The sequence below is a fragment of the Molothrus aeneus genome, chromosome 19 (assembly GCF_037042795.1).
Source record: "Molothrus aeneus isolate 106 chromosome 19, BPBGC_Maene_1.0, whole genome shotgun sequence".
Classification (NCBI taxonomy): domain Eukaryota; kingdom Metazoa; phylum Chordata; class Aves; order Passeriformes; family Icteridae; genus Molothrus; species Molothrus aeneus.
The window spans coordinates 1829887-1847392 of NC_089664.1; the positions used below are offsets into that span (position 1 = coordinate 1829887).

A 17506-nucleotide genomic window follows, 5' to 3' on the forward strand; every position below is an offset into this window, starting at 1 on the left:
CAGTGGTTCTGAGGGAGTGGGGTGTGACTCCCCTGTCTCTGCTCCCCTCAGTGTGCAGCGGGGACTACGCTGAGCCCGACCTGACCAAGTCCACTCCTCACCAAGGCTTCCAGAACAACGTGCCCCACTATGCTGAGACCGACATCGTGCACCTGCAGGGGGTCACTGGCAACAACATGTACGCAGTGCCTGCCCTGACCGTGGACTCCCTGACCAAGAAGGACATTTCTGTGGGGGAGTTCCCCCGGCAGCAGCTGCGCCTCAAGGAGAAGCTGGGGGAAGGACAGTTTGGAGAGGTACAGCCACTGTGCTGCTCCTCCTCCTGCAGGGAGGAGGTGCCTGGCACACAGGAGTCTTCTGAGGTGTTGCTCAGTGGGACTTGAGGGTTCTGCATTCCAGTGTTTCAGTTAAAATTATAATGGGTGTTTGCCTGTTGTCGTCTCATTGCAGGGGTTCCATACTGTTGACTCCTTATTGCAAAAGTTTCACACCTTCTTGGTGTTTCTTGTGGGCAGCTCCTCAGAGCACTGACTCTTTCTTCTTCACAAAGCAGCCAACTGACTCCAGCCCCCTTCTCACCCAGCCACCCCACTCTTTTACAGCACTCTTCTTCTCATTGCTTACAGTGTGGCCTGTTAAAGTCAGGCCTATTCCTAATCTTTGATAATTGGCCCAGCTGCAACTCCTTAGGGGTAAGATTACTTTCTACACTATCTTTATTTTCTTATATTCTATCCCCCTACATACAGCCACTCTGCTGCTTGTCCTCCAGCAGGAAGGAGGTGCCTGGCACAGAGGAGTCTTCTGAGGTGTTGCTCAGTGGGACTTGAGGGTTCTGCATTCCAGTGTTTTAGTTAAAATTATAATGTGTGTTTGCCCTTTTAGTTAAAATTATAATCGCCCTTGGGGAAAGCTGATATCCCCCAGGCCAAGCCACTGAGCAGCTGTGAGGCTCTGCTTGATACCACTGGGGTCTTCATCAATAGAGGAACTGCTCTTGCAAACTTTTTCTGTTTGCTATCTATATCTCTGTAAATTCCCACCTAGGGTTGGGAATTCAGACTTTCACATCTTCCATGGACATCTCAAATGTGATGGTTGCCACCCACCTTTAGACATGTGGGTTTGGAAACTCTCCACAGTCCAGCTAACACTGATCCTGGCTGCTAGAACAGCTCTCCCAGTCACAGATGGAGGTTCTGGGGTGTTCTGCACACTGACCCAAGCAAAGACAGACATTTCCAAGCACTGTGGCACCCTCATATTTTCTGGCATTGCTGCTTGTCAAGCCCAGTTTGTCAGCAGCCTCAGGCAGAATGATGCACACATCTGTCATCTGCCAAACTTTCTCTTGGCTCCTTGAGCTCCTTTCAAGCTGTTAACGTTTTCACCTCGCTTTTTCTTCTCTCTCTGCTTCATTTTCACACCAGCTGTAGCTCCATCCTGAGCAGGTCTTTCCCTCTCCTGCTCTCACTTTTCCACTGTCTTTTTTTCTTTCCAGCTTTTGTTCACTCACAGCCCTAAATTTTGCTTCTCTATTACATTTTGGCAAGCACAGCCCTTCTCTGACTGCTTCCTGCTCTGTGATGTGCCCATCTTTGTGGTTCCTCCATACTGACTCCCCACCTTCCCTACCCCACCCTCTTTCCTGTCCCCTCAATTCTTCCTGGCTCACTGTTTTCTGGGGAGGTGCTGACATCTTCATCCTCCTCACCTGGTTGTCAGTGCAGCCTTTCTGCTGTTGCCTGCATCCTGCTCTGTGCTCCAAAAGTGGGACAGAGAGGATTTTCTCATTGGTTTGTTTCTGGTTTCTCCTTCCCTCTCACGCTGTCCTTCTAAAAACTGTAATAACTCCTCCTCTGTATTGACTGGACATGGCTCTCCCATCTCCATTTTCCTTGAGGATGGATTCAGAGCTTGTTCCTTTCCATGTATCACAGGCTCTTTTGCAAATGTGCTGCACCACATTTCCGTGTCTCTCCTTCTCCTTAGTCTTTCCCAAACTGGCCATCATGTGCTCTGCTCCACTGCTCTGGCTCTGTGTGCTCCTACAAACGGCTCACTGCTTTTTTCAGGTCTCCACTTTTCCTTCCTCTCAATCTTTTGTTTTCCCTGCTCCCAAGGTAGCAGCACCACCCCTCCCTGGTGACACATCACCTTGGAATTACCTGTGCTTAGTCCTGTGACTCTGACCTGTCCCAGATCTCATGATTGTGCTTTCCCACAGCAGATTCATTCTCTGTGGGACTGCAGCAGCATCTTTGTACCCTCATTCCTGTTCTGCAGGTTTGTCCCATTTTCTCTGCTGGCTCAGTTTCCCCCTCACCATGCCTGTGACATCAGTTCTTGCTGCTCTCTTCATACAAAATTCATCATGCTCCCATTACATTCCCCTCACTGCTGCAAGTCTCTCACTGACACATCCAGTCTGCTCCTCTTTTCCAGTGCTTTTTCCTATCCACACCCTCAGGTCTGTCTGCTTTCCCCACCCAGTTCTCCATTTGGATGCACAGTCTGGTAACTTCTTAAGAAAGTGTCTTGTCACCCCTTTTTGTACAACACTGCCAGTAATTTTATATCACTAACCATTAATTTACTGGAAGAAATTTGGAATTGTGTGTAGTCATTGGAGTATTTATCTATTTATCTCTGGGTATACCTACAGGTGAGGTGCTCATATCAGAGACACATATGCACACACTTTTCTCCTTTTTTGTTTTTTTTTTTCCCCTCTGGAATTTGAGGATTTTGGATAACTGGCTGTAGTTCTTGGATGCTCCTCAGTGAAGTCTGAGCAATGCCTCAAGCCAGGCCATGGTTTGATGGTTCTGGGGTTGTGTGAGGTGCTTTAGTGCAGAGCAGACACATCCAGGCTCAGGAGCCTTCCTGCACATCCCCAGTGGGTGCTGGGTGAGCTGGGCTGGCCCAGGCTGCTGCAGCAGTGCAGAAAACCCAGTGTGTGGGGACTCGCCTGGTTTGGTCCCTGTGGGCTCCTAGGCCATGGGCGATGCTATGTCAGGATCTAGGGCCAGCCCTTGGGTCATTCCTGATCACAGCTGTGTCACCATCACTGGATCATTCCCTGGTTCATTCTGCCAGCAGTGACCACCAGTGACCTGGCTATGATGTTGTTTTCCTCTGGTTTTCTGCCTGTGTGTGCTCTTACAGCTGCCTCTGCCCTGCAGGTGCACCTCTGTGAAGCTGATGGCCTGCTGGAATTCCTAGGAGTCTCATCCTCAGAATTCACTCACCAGCCTGTTCTTGTGGCAGTGAAAATGCTGAGATCAGATGTCAACAAAACAGCCAGGTGAGTGCACCTGCAGTGCCAACAGCTGGGGGGGAAACAAACACCCCCCAAGCACAGGGCAACTGCTGTGGGAGGGTGCCTGGGGTGTGTGTTCTATGTGTTCCTGGAGGAGCAGGACACAGAAGGGAATGGGGGGTAGGGGAAGCTGCAATGTCAGCCTGAAATGCTGCATTAATTCTGTTTGCTGAACACGAGCTCAGAACCAGTTTCACACTCGTGCGTGCAGAGTGTAAATCACTCTGAGCTCAGAACACAGCCCTTGTGCTGTCCTCAGACAAAGGAACAGCTTCAGGTGTTTTCAAGGTCATTCAAAGATGTTTTCTGTTTTACAAGGAATGATTTCCTGAAGGAGATCAAGATCATGTCGAGGCTGAAGAACCCCAACATCATCCGGCTGCTGGGCGTGTGCGTGCGGGAGGACCCGCTGTGCATGATCACAGAGTACATGGAGAACGGGGACCTCAACCAGTTCCTGTCCCACAGGGAGATCTACAGCAAGTTTGCCATTTCCAACAACATCCCCTGTGTCACGTAAGAGAAGCTGCTTGGCTTGTTGGGATGAATCAGCAAAACAGAGCTGCCAGTTTTACCTGCTGTGCCTTGCCAGCAGGGACCCTCCTGCAGCCTGGCCCTTGCCGTGGTGTGGGGTTGTTCCTGAGGCCTCTGGAGCTCTGTGTTCCCCTGAAGTGCCCCTGACAGAGCTGTTCTGCTCACAGAGACCACCTTAGATATATTTATTGAGGTGACCATTTCTATGTTAGTGGATATTTCATTGATAGGAAAATCAGTTGCACTACAACAAGAATTTGGGAATGAAAATCAGGTTTTTAAGAAGGTTCATATGTTCTCTGGTGTTCAAAAAATATTGCATGAGAGGAGCTGAGTGTGGAGCTTCAGTAAGGAGAAGATTTCACCAGCCAACAAAAGGAGAATATTTGGCAAAGAAAACCACATTTTGTCAGCAGTGGCACTTGTCTCCCTCCTCAATGGAAGGATTAAATCTGCCATAAAAACATCTCTGCTCTTGCAGAAATGCTTTTCCCAGAGGAGAGTCATGTAGATTAATATATTCTGCTTGATAAGGAGCCCTGCACTGAGCAGGAGCTGCAGCATTGCTGAGCCTTTGGTGTGCTCCTCCCCAAAGGAGGTTCAGGCTCAAGGCAGGCACAGCCAGCTCTGATGTGCTGGGCAGGAGCTGGCTGGGTTTTACCCTGGCCAGACAGCACCAGCCTTGCTGCCAGGCCCTGTCAGTGGTCCTGTCAGGAGTGTTAACCTGGTGTCCTGCAGGCAGGACATGCAGGAGCTGTAGGAGGAGAGAGGATTTGTGTCTGAGAAGAAATAGATTCCAGCTCTCTCCAGTCTCCTGCCCCTTCTGCCCATCTGAAACCTCATTCACGTTTACATTTGTGGCTTTTTTCCCTGGCCAAAACCTCAAAATGTTCTTTCTTTATCTCCTCTTTGCTTCTCATTTGACTTCAGCACTGTCACCCACATTGCTCTTCCTTGCTTTCCATTACCTGGCTCTACCTCTAGTTTTTCATTGTCTCCCACTGATCCTCCACTCTCCTTTTGTCCCTGCCAGGCAGACAGTGTCACAGAGACAGCTCTGAAGGGGTTGTGTCCTGGCAGTGACAGGAATGCCCCTGCCCCACCAGCAGCTTGGCTCTGCTGGTGCTGAGGGCATCTGATGGATGTGACAAGGTGTAGCCACCCCAGCCAGCTGCAGACCCAGGGTTTGGTGCATCCCTGGTGGGAGCAGCCCTTTCATGCACAGGGATCACACATTCTTCAGTCCTGATGGCTCTCTGGTACTTGAAATGCATCTCCCTGCTGTCTCTGGCTGGCTGCTCACAGAATCATTTAGGTTAGAAAGATCATTGATGTTCTAAGATCATGAAATACACTCTAAGGACATTGATGTTCTAAGATCAAGAGATACACTCTAAGGTCATTGATGTTCTAAGATCATGAAATACACTCTAAGGACATTGATGTTCTAAGATCAAGAGATACACTCTAAGGTCATTGATGTTCTAAGATCATGAAATACACTCTAAGGACATTGATGTTCTAAGATCATGAAATACACTCTAAGGACATTGATGTTCTAAGATCATGAAATACACTCTAAGGACATTGATGTTCTAAGATCATGAAATACACTCTAAGGTCATTGATGTTCTCTCAGCACTGCCAAAGCCACCATGTCCCCAAAGTGCCACATCTACATGGCTTCTAAATGGTGAATGGTGAGTCCAGCACTGTCTGGGCAGCCTGTGCTAAGACCTGACAACATTTTGGTGAAGAAATTTACCCCAGTATCCAACCCAAACCTCCCCTGGCCCAGCCTGAGGCCGTTCCCTCTGCTCCTGTCCCTGTTCCCTGGAGCACAGCCCGAACCCCCTGGCTGTCCCCTCCTCTCAGGAGCTGTGCAGAGCCACAAGGGCCCCCCTGAGCCTCCTTTGCTCCAGGCTGAGCCCCCTCAGCTTCTTCTCCATCAGCTTCACTGCTCTTCCAAAGGCAGCTCTGCCCCTCTGCCTCTGGGGTGCTGCCCTGAGGCACCACCATGACTCTGCTGAGGGCTCTGGCCCATCCAGCCCCATCCCCTCCTGGCCCTCTGCTCATGGAGCTGCTTGTGTGGAGCTTTGGGAACTGCAGGAGCCAGGAGGAAGCTGCTGATGGGACCCTGCCAGGGTTCAGGTGGGACAGGGAGGATGGGGAGAGCAGCCCCAGGCAGGGAGGGAGCCACAGCTGAGCAGGGGAAGGGAAAACCTGGGATCTTGGAGGCATTGCTGTGCCACAGGCCAACAGCCAGGTTATCAGGGCACAGCGGAGTGGTTACTGCTCTGCAGCCTATAAAAAGTAGGAAAAAGGACTTTTTTATACAAACAGATAGTTATAGGATAGGGAGAATGGGTTTACAGTGCCAGAGGACAGGGTTAGATTAGATTTTAGGAAGAAAGTCTTTACTCAGAGGATGGTGAGGCCCTGGCACTGGGTGCCCAGAGAAGCTGTGGCTGTCCCAACCCTGAGAGTGTCCAAAGCCAGGCTGGGAAGGTCTTGGAGTAACCTGGAATAGTGGAAGGTGTCCCTGCCCAAAGCAGGGGGTGGAACAAAATGATCTTTAAAGTCCCTTCCAACTCAAACCATTCCATGATTGTGTGATAGTCTCCTTTATCTTTGTATTCTGGTGGCAAAGACCTCTTTTTCTGACCTTTACTGAAAAATACAAACTGTGAGCAGTTTATCAGATGTGTTCTTGGTCGTGTGAAGCATTTGAGCATCAGCAGTGGGAAACAGGCTGAGAGCAGCACAGAGCAATAGTGTGGGAAGAATGCTGAGAGTCTGATGGTCCAAACTCTGTCTGTGTGTCCTGCAGCTTTATTAATCCTGTCTTCATTTAGCTAAGGGAGGAATTAAAGTTAAATTAGATGGAAAATGCATCTGTTTCTATTTTCAGTAATGTTTAGCATATTTAAAACCAAGTCAACTCTCTTTAATGTGAAGTGACACACTTATGTTAATATAAGCATTCGAGAGTGGTGTTGTTTGAAATACCAGGCTAAGTGGTTTTTAAGATATGAGATTCTGAGCTCAATTTTTCATGTCTCTCTGCAAAAAGTTGGTGCTTTGATGCACGAACTCTTTGAAAATCTTGAGATTAATGTTTGATATTGAAAAAAAAAAATCTGAAGGATGTCAGGTTGTGAAGGCCTGAATTTCAGGGAGAGCCTGTCCCTGCTTACTCAGCTCAGGATCTTGGCTGGAATGAGACAGTTTAGTTCCACTGTTATAGCAGAAAATAAAACAACAGGTCACTAACACATCAAATACAATGAAGTCCTGAGTGTGGGGGAACTCCAGTGATTTTTCTTTGTTGTGTTTCCCTTTGCTGCAGCCACTCCAACCTGCTGTACATGGCCACCCAGATTGCCTCAGGGATGAAGTACCTGGCATCCCTGAACTTTGTGCACAGGGACCTGGCCACTCGCAACTGCCTGGTGGGGAACAACCACACCATCAAGATTGCAGACTTTGGCATGAGCAGGAACCTTTACAGTGGGGATTACTACAGGATCCAGGGCAGAGCTGTGCTGCCCATCCGTTGGATGGCCTGGGAGAGCATCCTGCTGGTAGGCACTGCACAAAGCTCCCTTCCCTTCCCTTCCCTTCCCTTCCCTTCCCTTCCCTTCCCTTCCCTTCCCTTCCCTTCCCTTCCCTTCCCTTCCCTTCCCTTCCCTTCCCTTCCCTTCCCTTCCCTTCCCTTCCCTTCCCTTCCCTTCCCTTCCCTTCCCTTCCCTTCCCTTCCCTTCCCTAGCAGTTGGCACAGCTGTGCCAGGCAATCACCAATATCTGGGAATATCAATATCTGTGCTGCCCATGGTGAGGAATCCATAGGGTTGTGTTGGACATAACTCAGATCCTGGGAAAGGAGCCTGGCCTTGGAAATACAAAATGTCATGGAATAGTTTGGGTTGGAAGGAGCTTAAAGCCCATCCAATGCCACCCCTGCCATGGCAGGGACACCTCCCACTGTCCCAGGCTGCTCCCAGCCCTGTCCAGCCTGGCCTTGGGCACTGCCAGGGATCCAGGGGCAGCCCCAGCTGCTCTGGGCACCCTGTGCCAGGGCCTGCCCACCCTGCCAGGGAACAATTCCTAATTCCCAATATCCCATCCAGCCCTGCCCTCTGGCAGTGGGAGCCATTCCCTGGGTCCTGGCACTCCAGACCCCTGTAAATTGTCTCTCCATGTTTCTTGCCAGCCCCTCCAGGCCCTGCAAGGCCACACTGAGGTCCCCCCAAAGCTTCTCCTGTGCAGGTGAACAATCCCAGCTGTCCCAGCCTCTCCTCCCAGCAGAGCTGCTCCATCCCCTGATCCCCCTGGTGCCTCCTCTGGATCTCTGCAGCAGCTCCAGCTCCTGCCTGTGCTGGGCCAGGGCTGGGGCAGCTCTGCAGGTGGGGTCTCACCTGAGCACAGGGCACAGGGCACAATCCCCCCTGCCCTGCTGCCCACGCTGGGCTCAGCCCAGGGCAGGGGCTCAGGGCTGGGGCAGCTCCAGCTCTCACCCCCAGCACCCCCAGCTCCCTCTCAGGGCTGCTCCAGCTGCTCATCCCAGCCTGGATTGGTCCTGGGGGTCCTCCTGACCCAGGGGCAGCTCCAGCACTGCTGGAACCTCCTGAGGTTCCTGTGGGCCACTGCTTGAGCTTGTCCAGGTCTCTCTGGATGGCATCCCATCCCTAAGGCCTCATCTGGGCATGAGTGCCTGACATTCCTGCTGGAATTTTGAGGAAGTTGCCTTGTTCTGCTTATCCCCCCAGCTGGGAAACTGAGAGGGGCAGGGACAAAACTTCCTGGGTTTCAATGTCTGGTTTGAGGCTGTGGGGTTTTTTCACATCCAAGGGTCCTGCTCTCTCCCCTCAGGAGATTGTTCCACAGCCCAAACACATTCAGTCTGGAGAATATTTAACTTTTTTTTTTCCTTGTAGTAGTTGCTGAATTACTTTCTTACAACAGCTACCCAGAAAAATTGTAATTACCTCTGCTCTACAGGCTGCCAGGCCCAAGCTCTCTGAAATCCACCCTTTTTTCCTGCTTATGGCTGCATCTAAACCATAAATCACTCCCATCCTCCCCGTGTGAACATCCTCCAAACCTCGACAGACTGCAGGGGTTGCCAGATAAGCCTGGCTGAAGTGGGGCTGGGATGTTTTCTGCCCAAACAGGCCCTCCAGCCCCTCAAGTGTTTTGTGTTATTTTCTGAGCAATCTTCTTTTTACTTCTCCAGAAACACATTGTTCCAAACACAGCCAGTTTGGGCACATTTTTTGAAGACAGAAAACAGGGACAGCAAGAAGATTGTCACTGGCTTCTTACATGTGCAAAAATTAAAATTATCTCAGGCCTTTCTCTAAGAGTCTGTAGTCTGCTCTGGCTCTGCTTTCACCCTGAGGGCTTTGCTTCCCTTTCAAAGGCTTTTCTGTGGGCTCTGCTCTTCTGGGTGGAGGTAGGCAGTGACTGTCCCCCTCCCTCAGTTTATTTTATCCTGCTGCAAACAGACTGTCACAGGAGAGACAGAAATCCCTGTCCTTCTCTGGGACCTGCTCCCTGTTACAGAGCTTTGCCTCTGTGAAAGCTGCACCTTCTTGGGGCTTGTGGGGCCCCCAGGTGCTGCTGCTGCCCTATGAGGAGCCCAGGCATGCCCATGGGTGTGGCTGGGGGCAGCTCAGCTGCTGTGCTGGCTCTGCTTGGAGCATCTCCCCAGGTGCACCCAGGTGTGGGCTGCACAGAGTGCAGGCTGGGAGGGCTTTATAAAATGGGTTTTGCTGGGCTGAGCAGATCCTCTCTGGCCAGCAGGAGCAGGGAGGTCATCCTTCCCCTGTGCTCAGTGCTGGTGAGGGCACACCTGGAGTGCTGTGCCCAGCTCTGGCCCCTCAGGTTGGGAAGGAAGTTGAGATGAGAGCATCCAGAGGAGGCAATGAGGCTGGAGAGGGGCTGGGAACACAAACCCTGTGAGGAATGTTTGAAGGAGCTGGGGCTGTTTGGCCTGGAGAAGAGGAGGCTCAGGGGTGCCCTTATTGCTCTCCACACCTTCTGAAGGGAGGCTGCAGACAGGTGGGGTTGGTCTCTTCCACCGGGCAGCACTGACAGAACCAGAGGACACAGTGTCCAGCTACAGCAGGGAAGGGATAGGCTGGATATTAGGAAGAAATTTTTCACCAAAAGAATAATAAAGCACTGGAATGCTCTTCCCAGGGAGGTGGTAGAATCACCATCTCTGGGTGTGTTTAAAAACAGACTGGCCATGGCACTGGGTGCTACAGTCTGGTTGGGTGTCAGGGCACAGGTTGGACTTGATGATCTCAGAGGTCTCTTCCAACCTCATGATTCTGTGATTCTGTCCACAGGGCAAGTTCACCACAGCCAGTGACGTGTGGGCCTTTGGGGTGACCCTGTGGGAGATGTTTGTGCTGTGCAAGGAGCAGCCCTACAGCCTCCTGACGGACGAGCAGGTCATCGAGAACACGGGCGAGTTCTTCCGCAGCCAGGGCAGGCAGGTGAGCAACAAACACAACAAACAGCTCTCCTTTCCTTCCTTTCCTTCCTTTCCTTCCTTCCTTCCTTCCTTCCTTCCTTCCTTCCTTCCTTCCTTCCTTCCTTCCTTCCTTCCTTCCTTCCTTCCTTCCTTCCTTCCTTCCTTCCTTCCTTCCTTCCTTCCTTCCTTCCTTCCTTCCTTCCTTCCTTCCTTCCTTCCTTCCTTCCTTCCTTCCTTCCTTCCTTCCTTCCTTCCTTCCTTCCTTCCTTCCTTCCTTCCCTCCTTCCCTCCTTCCCTCCTTCCCTCCTTCCCTCCTTCCCTCCTTCCCTCCTTCCCTCCTTCCTTCCTTCCCTCCTTCCTTCCCTGCCTCCCTCGCTCCCTCAGCCTCCCCCTCCCTGCTGCCCTCAGCTGCAGCAGTCTCTGCTTCTTCTCTCCTGTGTTCTACTCAGTTTCTCACTTGTGTTCTATTCAGCTTCTCTCCTGTGTCCTACTCTGCTTCTCACTTGTGTCCAGTGCTCTACTCTGCTTCTACTCACCAGTGTCCTACTCAGCTTCTCACCTCTGTCCTGTGTTCTGTTCAGCTTCTCACCTGTCTTCCCTCTCCTCTCCCTTTTTCTGGGCTCACTGCTCTCCAAGTTTTCCTCTCTTGGAGTCCCCCTGGAAGAACCCCTTGGCCTTGTCCTGTTTATTTCCTGTTCTAAACCACTTCACTCTGCCCTGTCTTCAGCTTTTCCAGGTTCTCCCACACAGTCCTGTTGCTCCTTTCCTCTGTCAGCACTCTCCCACCAGCATTGCCTCTGCAAGATGAGGGAGCAGGAGGGATTTGTGGTGGGAAGGAGCAGTTGGTGGTTCCCAGGGATTAGATTCTCCCTGTAGTATCTCCAAGAAGCCTTTGGCCATCTCCAGCTGCTGAAAGGCTATTGTGTCACTTTGTCCCCACTGCTGCTGCCTTCAATAGATACCAGTGATGGTGCAGGACACTCCCATCTCCTCAGTACCCAAAGCTGTGGAGAACAGTTCTCCCCAAAATTCACCTTTAGCACCAGAGAATTAAGGGAAATAAAGGGAATTAAGCAGAGAATTAAGGGAAATAAAATGATCTGGGGTTTATTCACCATCTCCCAATACTAATGATTAGCCAAGAGCCTACAAGAAGTGAGCCTAAAAAATGAGAGGGAGAAATAAAATGCTTCTGCCAAGCTGTGCTGTAGATAAGCTCTAAAAGGTGTTTTTTCTGTCTCTGCTAACAAGCTGTCACGATGCTTAGAAAGCCTCATGGGCTGTCTACGGTGAGTTGCAAGTGCTTGGATTTTATTGTGGTAAATTTGGGTTTGGTTTGTGTTTTGCTGTCTCTTGGAGGACAAATGCCCCAGAAGCATTCATGTTTCTGGGGGACAAAGGCCTGTTTTGTGAGCAGCTCATCAGACAAGTTGGCAAAGTGTCCGTGGTGCTGTTTGAGAGGCTCTGTCCAGACTCCACTGCCAGCCTGGAGCTGGAGGGATTCCAAACACTGCATGGTGGCTGTGTCTTGTAACCCTGGAATGAAACTGTCTCTTGGTGTTACTTGACTAAAGGTTCATTTCCTTTGTGAGAACCCCCCTGAAACATTGTGACTCTTCCTTTCAGATCTATCTGTCCCAGACTCCTCTGTGCCCTAACCCTGTGTTCGACCTGATGCTGAAATGCTGGAGCAGGGATATCAAAGATCGTCCCACTTTTGACATGATCCACCAGTTCCTGCTAGAACAAATGGAATCAAACATTTGAGTCCAGGAAGAGGCAAGCTCGAGCACAGAGTGACTTTGGGTCTCTTTGCCTGTCCCTCTCAGTCAGGCTCCCCTCCCTGACTGTTGCAGTTGGGACGTCCATGGCAGCTGCTCATTCTCTTGGCCATGGTCTGACACACAGGACCAGAGGATCTCATTTGGTTGAAAAATCATCTCCTCTTCTGAATCATTTCCTGGGAATACTGTGAGAGGGGTTTTATTGGATACCCATACAGCTTTGGGCAGAAGGAATGAGTAAAACTTGGAGGGACTTGGAGCTCTCTCCTGGCTGGAAGAGAAGGTGAGAGTGCTGCCACTTGAGAACAAGGCTTCTGGAAGGAAAGGCTGCAGCCTTCCAGAGCTCTTCCATGGAATCTGATGGAAGTCTTGTGCACATGAGCAAGTGTTTCTGTGTGCTCTTGCTACAGACAATGGTGAGAGGCCAGAAACATCTGGAGCTGGGAAATGGTTTAATGGACTTGGGAACTGACGGAGCATTGAGGATCCCTTTGGGAGTGACACTGCCAGGGTCCACAGAAGATGCTGAAACAAGAGTCCAAGATGATGTTCTGTTTTCCTGTGGTTGTTAAGCACTGCTTTGGTTATATATGTGCGTTTTCCCCACACTGGATTTTTTTTTTGTTTTGTTTTCTAGAAAAATGATTTTAAAATGAATGTTAAAGGTTATTGGGAGGTCACTGTGTTAGAAGGTCTTCCTCTGACCTACAAATTAAGGTTAGGGTAGGGAGTTTGTATTGAGAAGTAGCTGATACTGTACTACTGTCACTATGTAGAGTTATTAACCTAATGAACTTGTAGCCACAATGGACTGATGTGCAATTAATCCTGTATAATTACCCATCAATATGAGATCTCTAGATCAATGCTGTTACATGTGAGAGGGAACTGAGATGGGCTGGGGGCAGATGGCTGAGAGCAGAGCCCTCTTTGTCACTTGTCACAGCTCCCAGGAGCAGCACACAGCTCCCACCTGTGTGTGCCTGGAGCCAGGGGTTCCTCTCCAGGTGTGCAGCAGTGGTGCCATGGCCAGGCTGTCACTGCCCTGTCACAGGGGCTGGGCTGGCACGTCCCCTGTCCTTTTTCCTCAGTCACTCATTGAACTTGGGGTTGCTTTTCGTGTGTCCTGTCACAAACAGCTCATTCTCTGGAGGGTTTTAGAGGGCTCTGAAATCCATTTGGAGCGAGTTAGAGAGTTTAGTGTGTTTCTACACTAAATCCATTGTGGATTTACCAGGTGCCTGGGGAATACTCTGCTATTCCCTCTCTAATCATTTAGCAAGATACTTAGGACCAAACCAAATATTTCATAAGCTGGGAGAAGATGAAAGCACAGCACTTGGCTTTTTTTTTTTTTTTTTAAGGTAGAATCCAGCATAAAATGTATTTCCAGTAAAGATTATAAAGATAATTTTCATCATAGCATGGATGACAGGCTGGCTGTGCTGTGAGAGGGCACTGCTGAGAGGAGAATGTCTGAGTGGTTACAAGACAGGGATGGTTGTGCTAAAAGAGAAACCCTGCTTCTGACTGGGCAGGTGCCAGGCTGGAGCGTGGCATGGCTGTGCTGCTCCTTGGGAAGGCTCCAGCCATGCTGGGCAGTCCTGCTGGGGATGTGGCCCCACCCCAGCTGCTCCTCTGAGGAGCCACAGGGCCCAAGTGCTCTCATCTCCCTGAAGGGATTCCTGGGAGCTCACCCCCCTCCATTAGGTTTTCTTTTTTCCCCCTGTGACTGGAGGGGCTTGGAGTGAGCTGCCTTTCCCTGGGTCTCTGCTGGGTGCTGCAGTTTGCCAAATCAGCCAGCCAAGGTATCCAAGGTATTTCTGGAGCATTCCTGCCCCAGGAAATGTCCCCAGTGCCCCCCAGCTGGGGGTGTGCGGTCTCCTGTGCTCCCAGGGCAGGGAGAGTCCCTGCATGGGCTCTGTGACATCTGGACATGCTGTTCCTCCATTGACATGGTGACATACAAAGTTTGTCTCATATCAATAAATTCTAATGATAACCTTGACTAAAGTGAATTTCCACTTCTTTTTCTGTACCCAGGTGTCTGCCCTGAGAGCTGACACTTTGGTGGGGTTGCTCAGTAGCTCTTTGGGGAGGATGTGACCCCTGGGGTTGGAGGGAGCAGCCACAGACCATTAAATGAAGAGAGTTTTGAAGGGAGTTTCTGGAAATGCTGGAAAGGTGCTGGCCCAAATCCCCTTGTGCTGGTGGGACCTCAGTGGGCCTGGGGTTGTTGGTTGGTGCTGCATTTCAATGAACAGCTTCTTCATCTCAGTGTTAAAATCTGATGCTTTAGGCTGGGAGGAGCCTGTAGAGGTCCCTTACCAACCTGATCACTTAAAGCTGAGCTGATTTCAAAGTTCCCTTGGGGTGCTCTGGGCTTTGAAAATTTCCAAGGTTGGAAATGCCATCCCTGACCCTGTCCCAGAGCTGTTCTGTGCCCAAGAACTTTTTCCTTGTGCCTGGTGGGCCCTTCCCTTGCATCCTGTGCCTTTGCCTCTGGGTTTGTCACTGCCCCTCTGAGCTGAGCCCTGCAGCCCTGGCCAGAGCTCGGGTATTTGGGCAAAGTCAAATACAGTTTAGGCTGACAATAACCAGATCTCTCAGTTTAGGCACCAAGGGCAGGAGTCAAAGCAGCATTTTGATCTTCTCAGACCTAAGTTTGAGGGAAATTAGGCACCTTAACAGGTAAGAACAACCCTCAAATATTCAACAGGTGGCCCAGAGAATCTGTGGATGCCCCATCCCTGGAAGTGTCCCCAAGGCCAGGTTGGATGGGGCTTGGAGCAATCTGGGATGAGCTTTAAGGTCACTTCCAACCAAAACCAGTCTGGGATTCTGGGATATTTATTAAATTCCCTACAGGAGTTAGATATTCATTGATTTATTCCTGCCTTCACTGCCTGCAAATATTTTTCAAAGAGGAAAGGTCTGGCCAGAAAGAGAAGCTGCTGCTGCTCCACCAGCAATGCAGTCAGTACTGCAGGAGAGCTGAAACATCCACAACATCCCAGTGACATTTACAGGCTGGAGGCCCTGGGCCAGGCTCTGCCAGTGAAGTGTTGCAAACTTTACACCTCTCAACTTTACACTGGATTTCACCAGGTGCCCTCACCTTCCTCATGATCTTCCTCCCGTAGAACATCACTTTGTCCCTCTTGCGGAACCTGTACTGAGGCACGTGGGGCTGAAGTTGCTCTGGAACAGAAGCATCACATCAGAAACCCCCTGCAGCAGCTGGGAGAACACCTGAGCACAGCTTGGGCACTTTGCTGCCTCCAGAACAGCTCCTGTGGGCAGGGTTTGGGGTTTAAACCACCCTGGGATCCCTCATTGCCCAGCCCTGGCCAAGCCAGACCCAGGCAGGGCTGCCTTGAGGCTCCACCTCAGCCCCAGAGGAGATAAAGGGCTCTCTAAACACACTGAAGGCTTGGGCAGTTTTAATCTCCCCAAGGAAACCTCTAATTCAATCATTTCTCCATCTGTGACAGTGAAATCGCAGCAGGGGTGAATTCCTCTGCAGAATTCACAGCTGGTCCTGAGGCTGACACTGCTCACACCCCAAAGAAATGAAACCTGCAGGTGCTGCCTGTGACAGTTCTGGGCTCACACCTGGGGAAGGGAACCAACACAAGTTCTCCATCCTTTAAAGCTGCTGTTCTGCAAGAACCACACCTCTGCAGCAAACAACTACCACTGAAAATTACAAAAAGACTCAAGATTTATGGAAAAATTGGGTTTAAAACTTACATGGTAAGTACTTGGTAATTAGTCTCCTTATCCCATACATGACAAACAGAAAAACTACTTCAAGTAGCAGCATCACTGCAGCTCCAATTGCAATTCCAGTCAGCTGGGAGGGAAATTTAGGGAGAAAGAAGTTAATGATTTTCAACTTCAGAAGTTACTACATACTTTTTGAAAGGCTGAAGAACACTCAGCTCAGTGAGATGTCTAAAAGTCAAGCACGTCCATAAATACTTAATTTTTAATTCAAACATCTCATATGCAAGAAGTTTAAACTGCACCAGTGACCAGTCCTATGATCACATGGAAAATATTCCATGTTTTCCTTCCCAAAGATCTGGGAGCTGATCAACTCAATGTACAGAGGGTGTGTGAGGGCATGGAGGGACAGGAAAAGGGGGAATGGCCTCAAGATGAAGGAGGGCAGGGCTGGATGGGATATTGGGAATTAGGAATTGTTCCCTGTGAGGGTGGGCAGGCCCTGGCACAGGGTGCCCAGAGCAGCTGGGGCTGCCCCTGGATCCCTGGCAGTGCCCAAGGCCAGGCTGGGCAGGGCTGGGAGCACCTGGGACAGTGGGAGGTGTCCCTGCCATGGCAGGGGTGGCACAGGGTGATTCTTATGGTCCCTTCCAGCTCAAACCACCCCTGGGCTGTTCAGCAAACAGGAGCTCCTGTCCTGGGCCTGCCTCCAGCGGGGCAGGGAGAGACCCAGCAAGGCACCAGGGCCATGAGGTGCTGGGAATGGGAACAACCTTCACCCTGCAGGAACCAGCAGGGAATCCTCAAACAGCCAGGGCAGAGGGGAGCAGGCACAGGAGGGGGGGCTGAGCCCCCACTGCAGCCCAGGGAGCCCTGAGCCCCTGCCTCGATGTCCCTGATGGCCTGGGGGAGAGGCAGCCAGGCCCTGGGGGATGTGAGCATGGAGCTGTGAGTGTGAGCATGGAGCTGTGAGTGTGAACAGGGACCTGTGTGTGAACATGGAGCTGTGAGTGTGAGCATGGAGCTGTGAGTGTGAGCATGGAGCTGTGAGTGAAATGGAGCTGTGAGTGTGAACAGGGACCTGTGTGTGAACATGGAGCTGTGAGTGTGAACAGGGACCTGTGTGTGAACATGGAGCTCTGAGTGTGAACATGGAGCTGTGAGTGTGAACAGGGTCCTGTGAGTGTGACCCTGGAGCTGTGAGTGAACATGGAGCTGTCTGTGAACAGGGAGCTGTGAGTGTGAACAGGGTCCTGTGAGTGTGACCATGGAGCTGTGAGTGAAATGGAGCTGTGAGTGTGAACAGGGACCTGTGTGTGAACATGGAGCTGTGAGTGTGAACAGGGACCTGTGAGTGTGACCATGGAGCTGTGAGTGAAATGGAGCTGTGAGTGTGAACAGGGACCTGTGAGTGAACATGGAGCTGTGAGTGTGAACAGGGAACTGTGAGTGTGAACAGGGACCTGTGTGTGAACATGGAGCTGTGAGTGAACATGGAGCTGTGAGTGTGAATAGGGTCCTGTGTTTGTTTGTGAACATGGAGCTGTGAGTGTGAACATGGAGCTGTGAGTGTGAACAGGGTCCTGTGTTTGTTTGTGAACAGGGATCTGTGAGTGTGAACAGGGTCCTGTGTTTGTTTGTGACCATGGAGCT

The 17506-nt window shown here is 50.8% G+C and overlaps 1 protein-coding gene across 3 annotated transcripts in view; it reads left to right on the forward strand.

The window, feature by feature from the left end:
- The window catches only part of LOC136564702 (discoidin domain-containing receptor 2-like), a 64467-nt gene extending 50330 nt beyond the window's left edge, over window positions 1-14137 (forward strand). For 2 of the 3 annotated variants that reach the window (XM_066562923.1, XM_066562924.1), the window contains exons 12-17: window positions 52-296; window positions 3186-3307; window positions 3641-3838; window positions 7206-7440; window positions 10213-10362; window positions 11967-14137. In XM_066562923.1, the coding sequence (XP_066419020.1) occupies window positions 52-296; window positions 3186-3307; window positions 3641-3838; window positions 7206-7440; window positions 10213-10362; window positions 11967-12107 (1091 nt within the window). In that variant the 3' untranslated portion in view covers window positions 12108-14137. Of the gene's footprint in view, window positions 1-51; window positions 297-3185; window positions 3308-3640; window positions 3839-7205; window positions 7441-10212; window positions 10363-11591; window positions 11630-11966 lie in introns of all 3 variants that reach the window. The other variant, XM_066562925.1, reaches the window with a different exon arrangement.
- Window positions 14138-17506: the final 3369 nt, after the last annotated feature.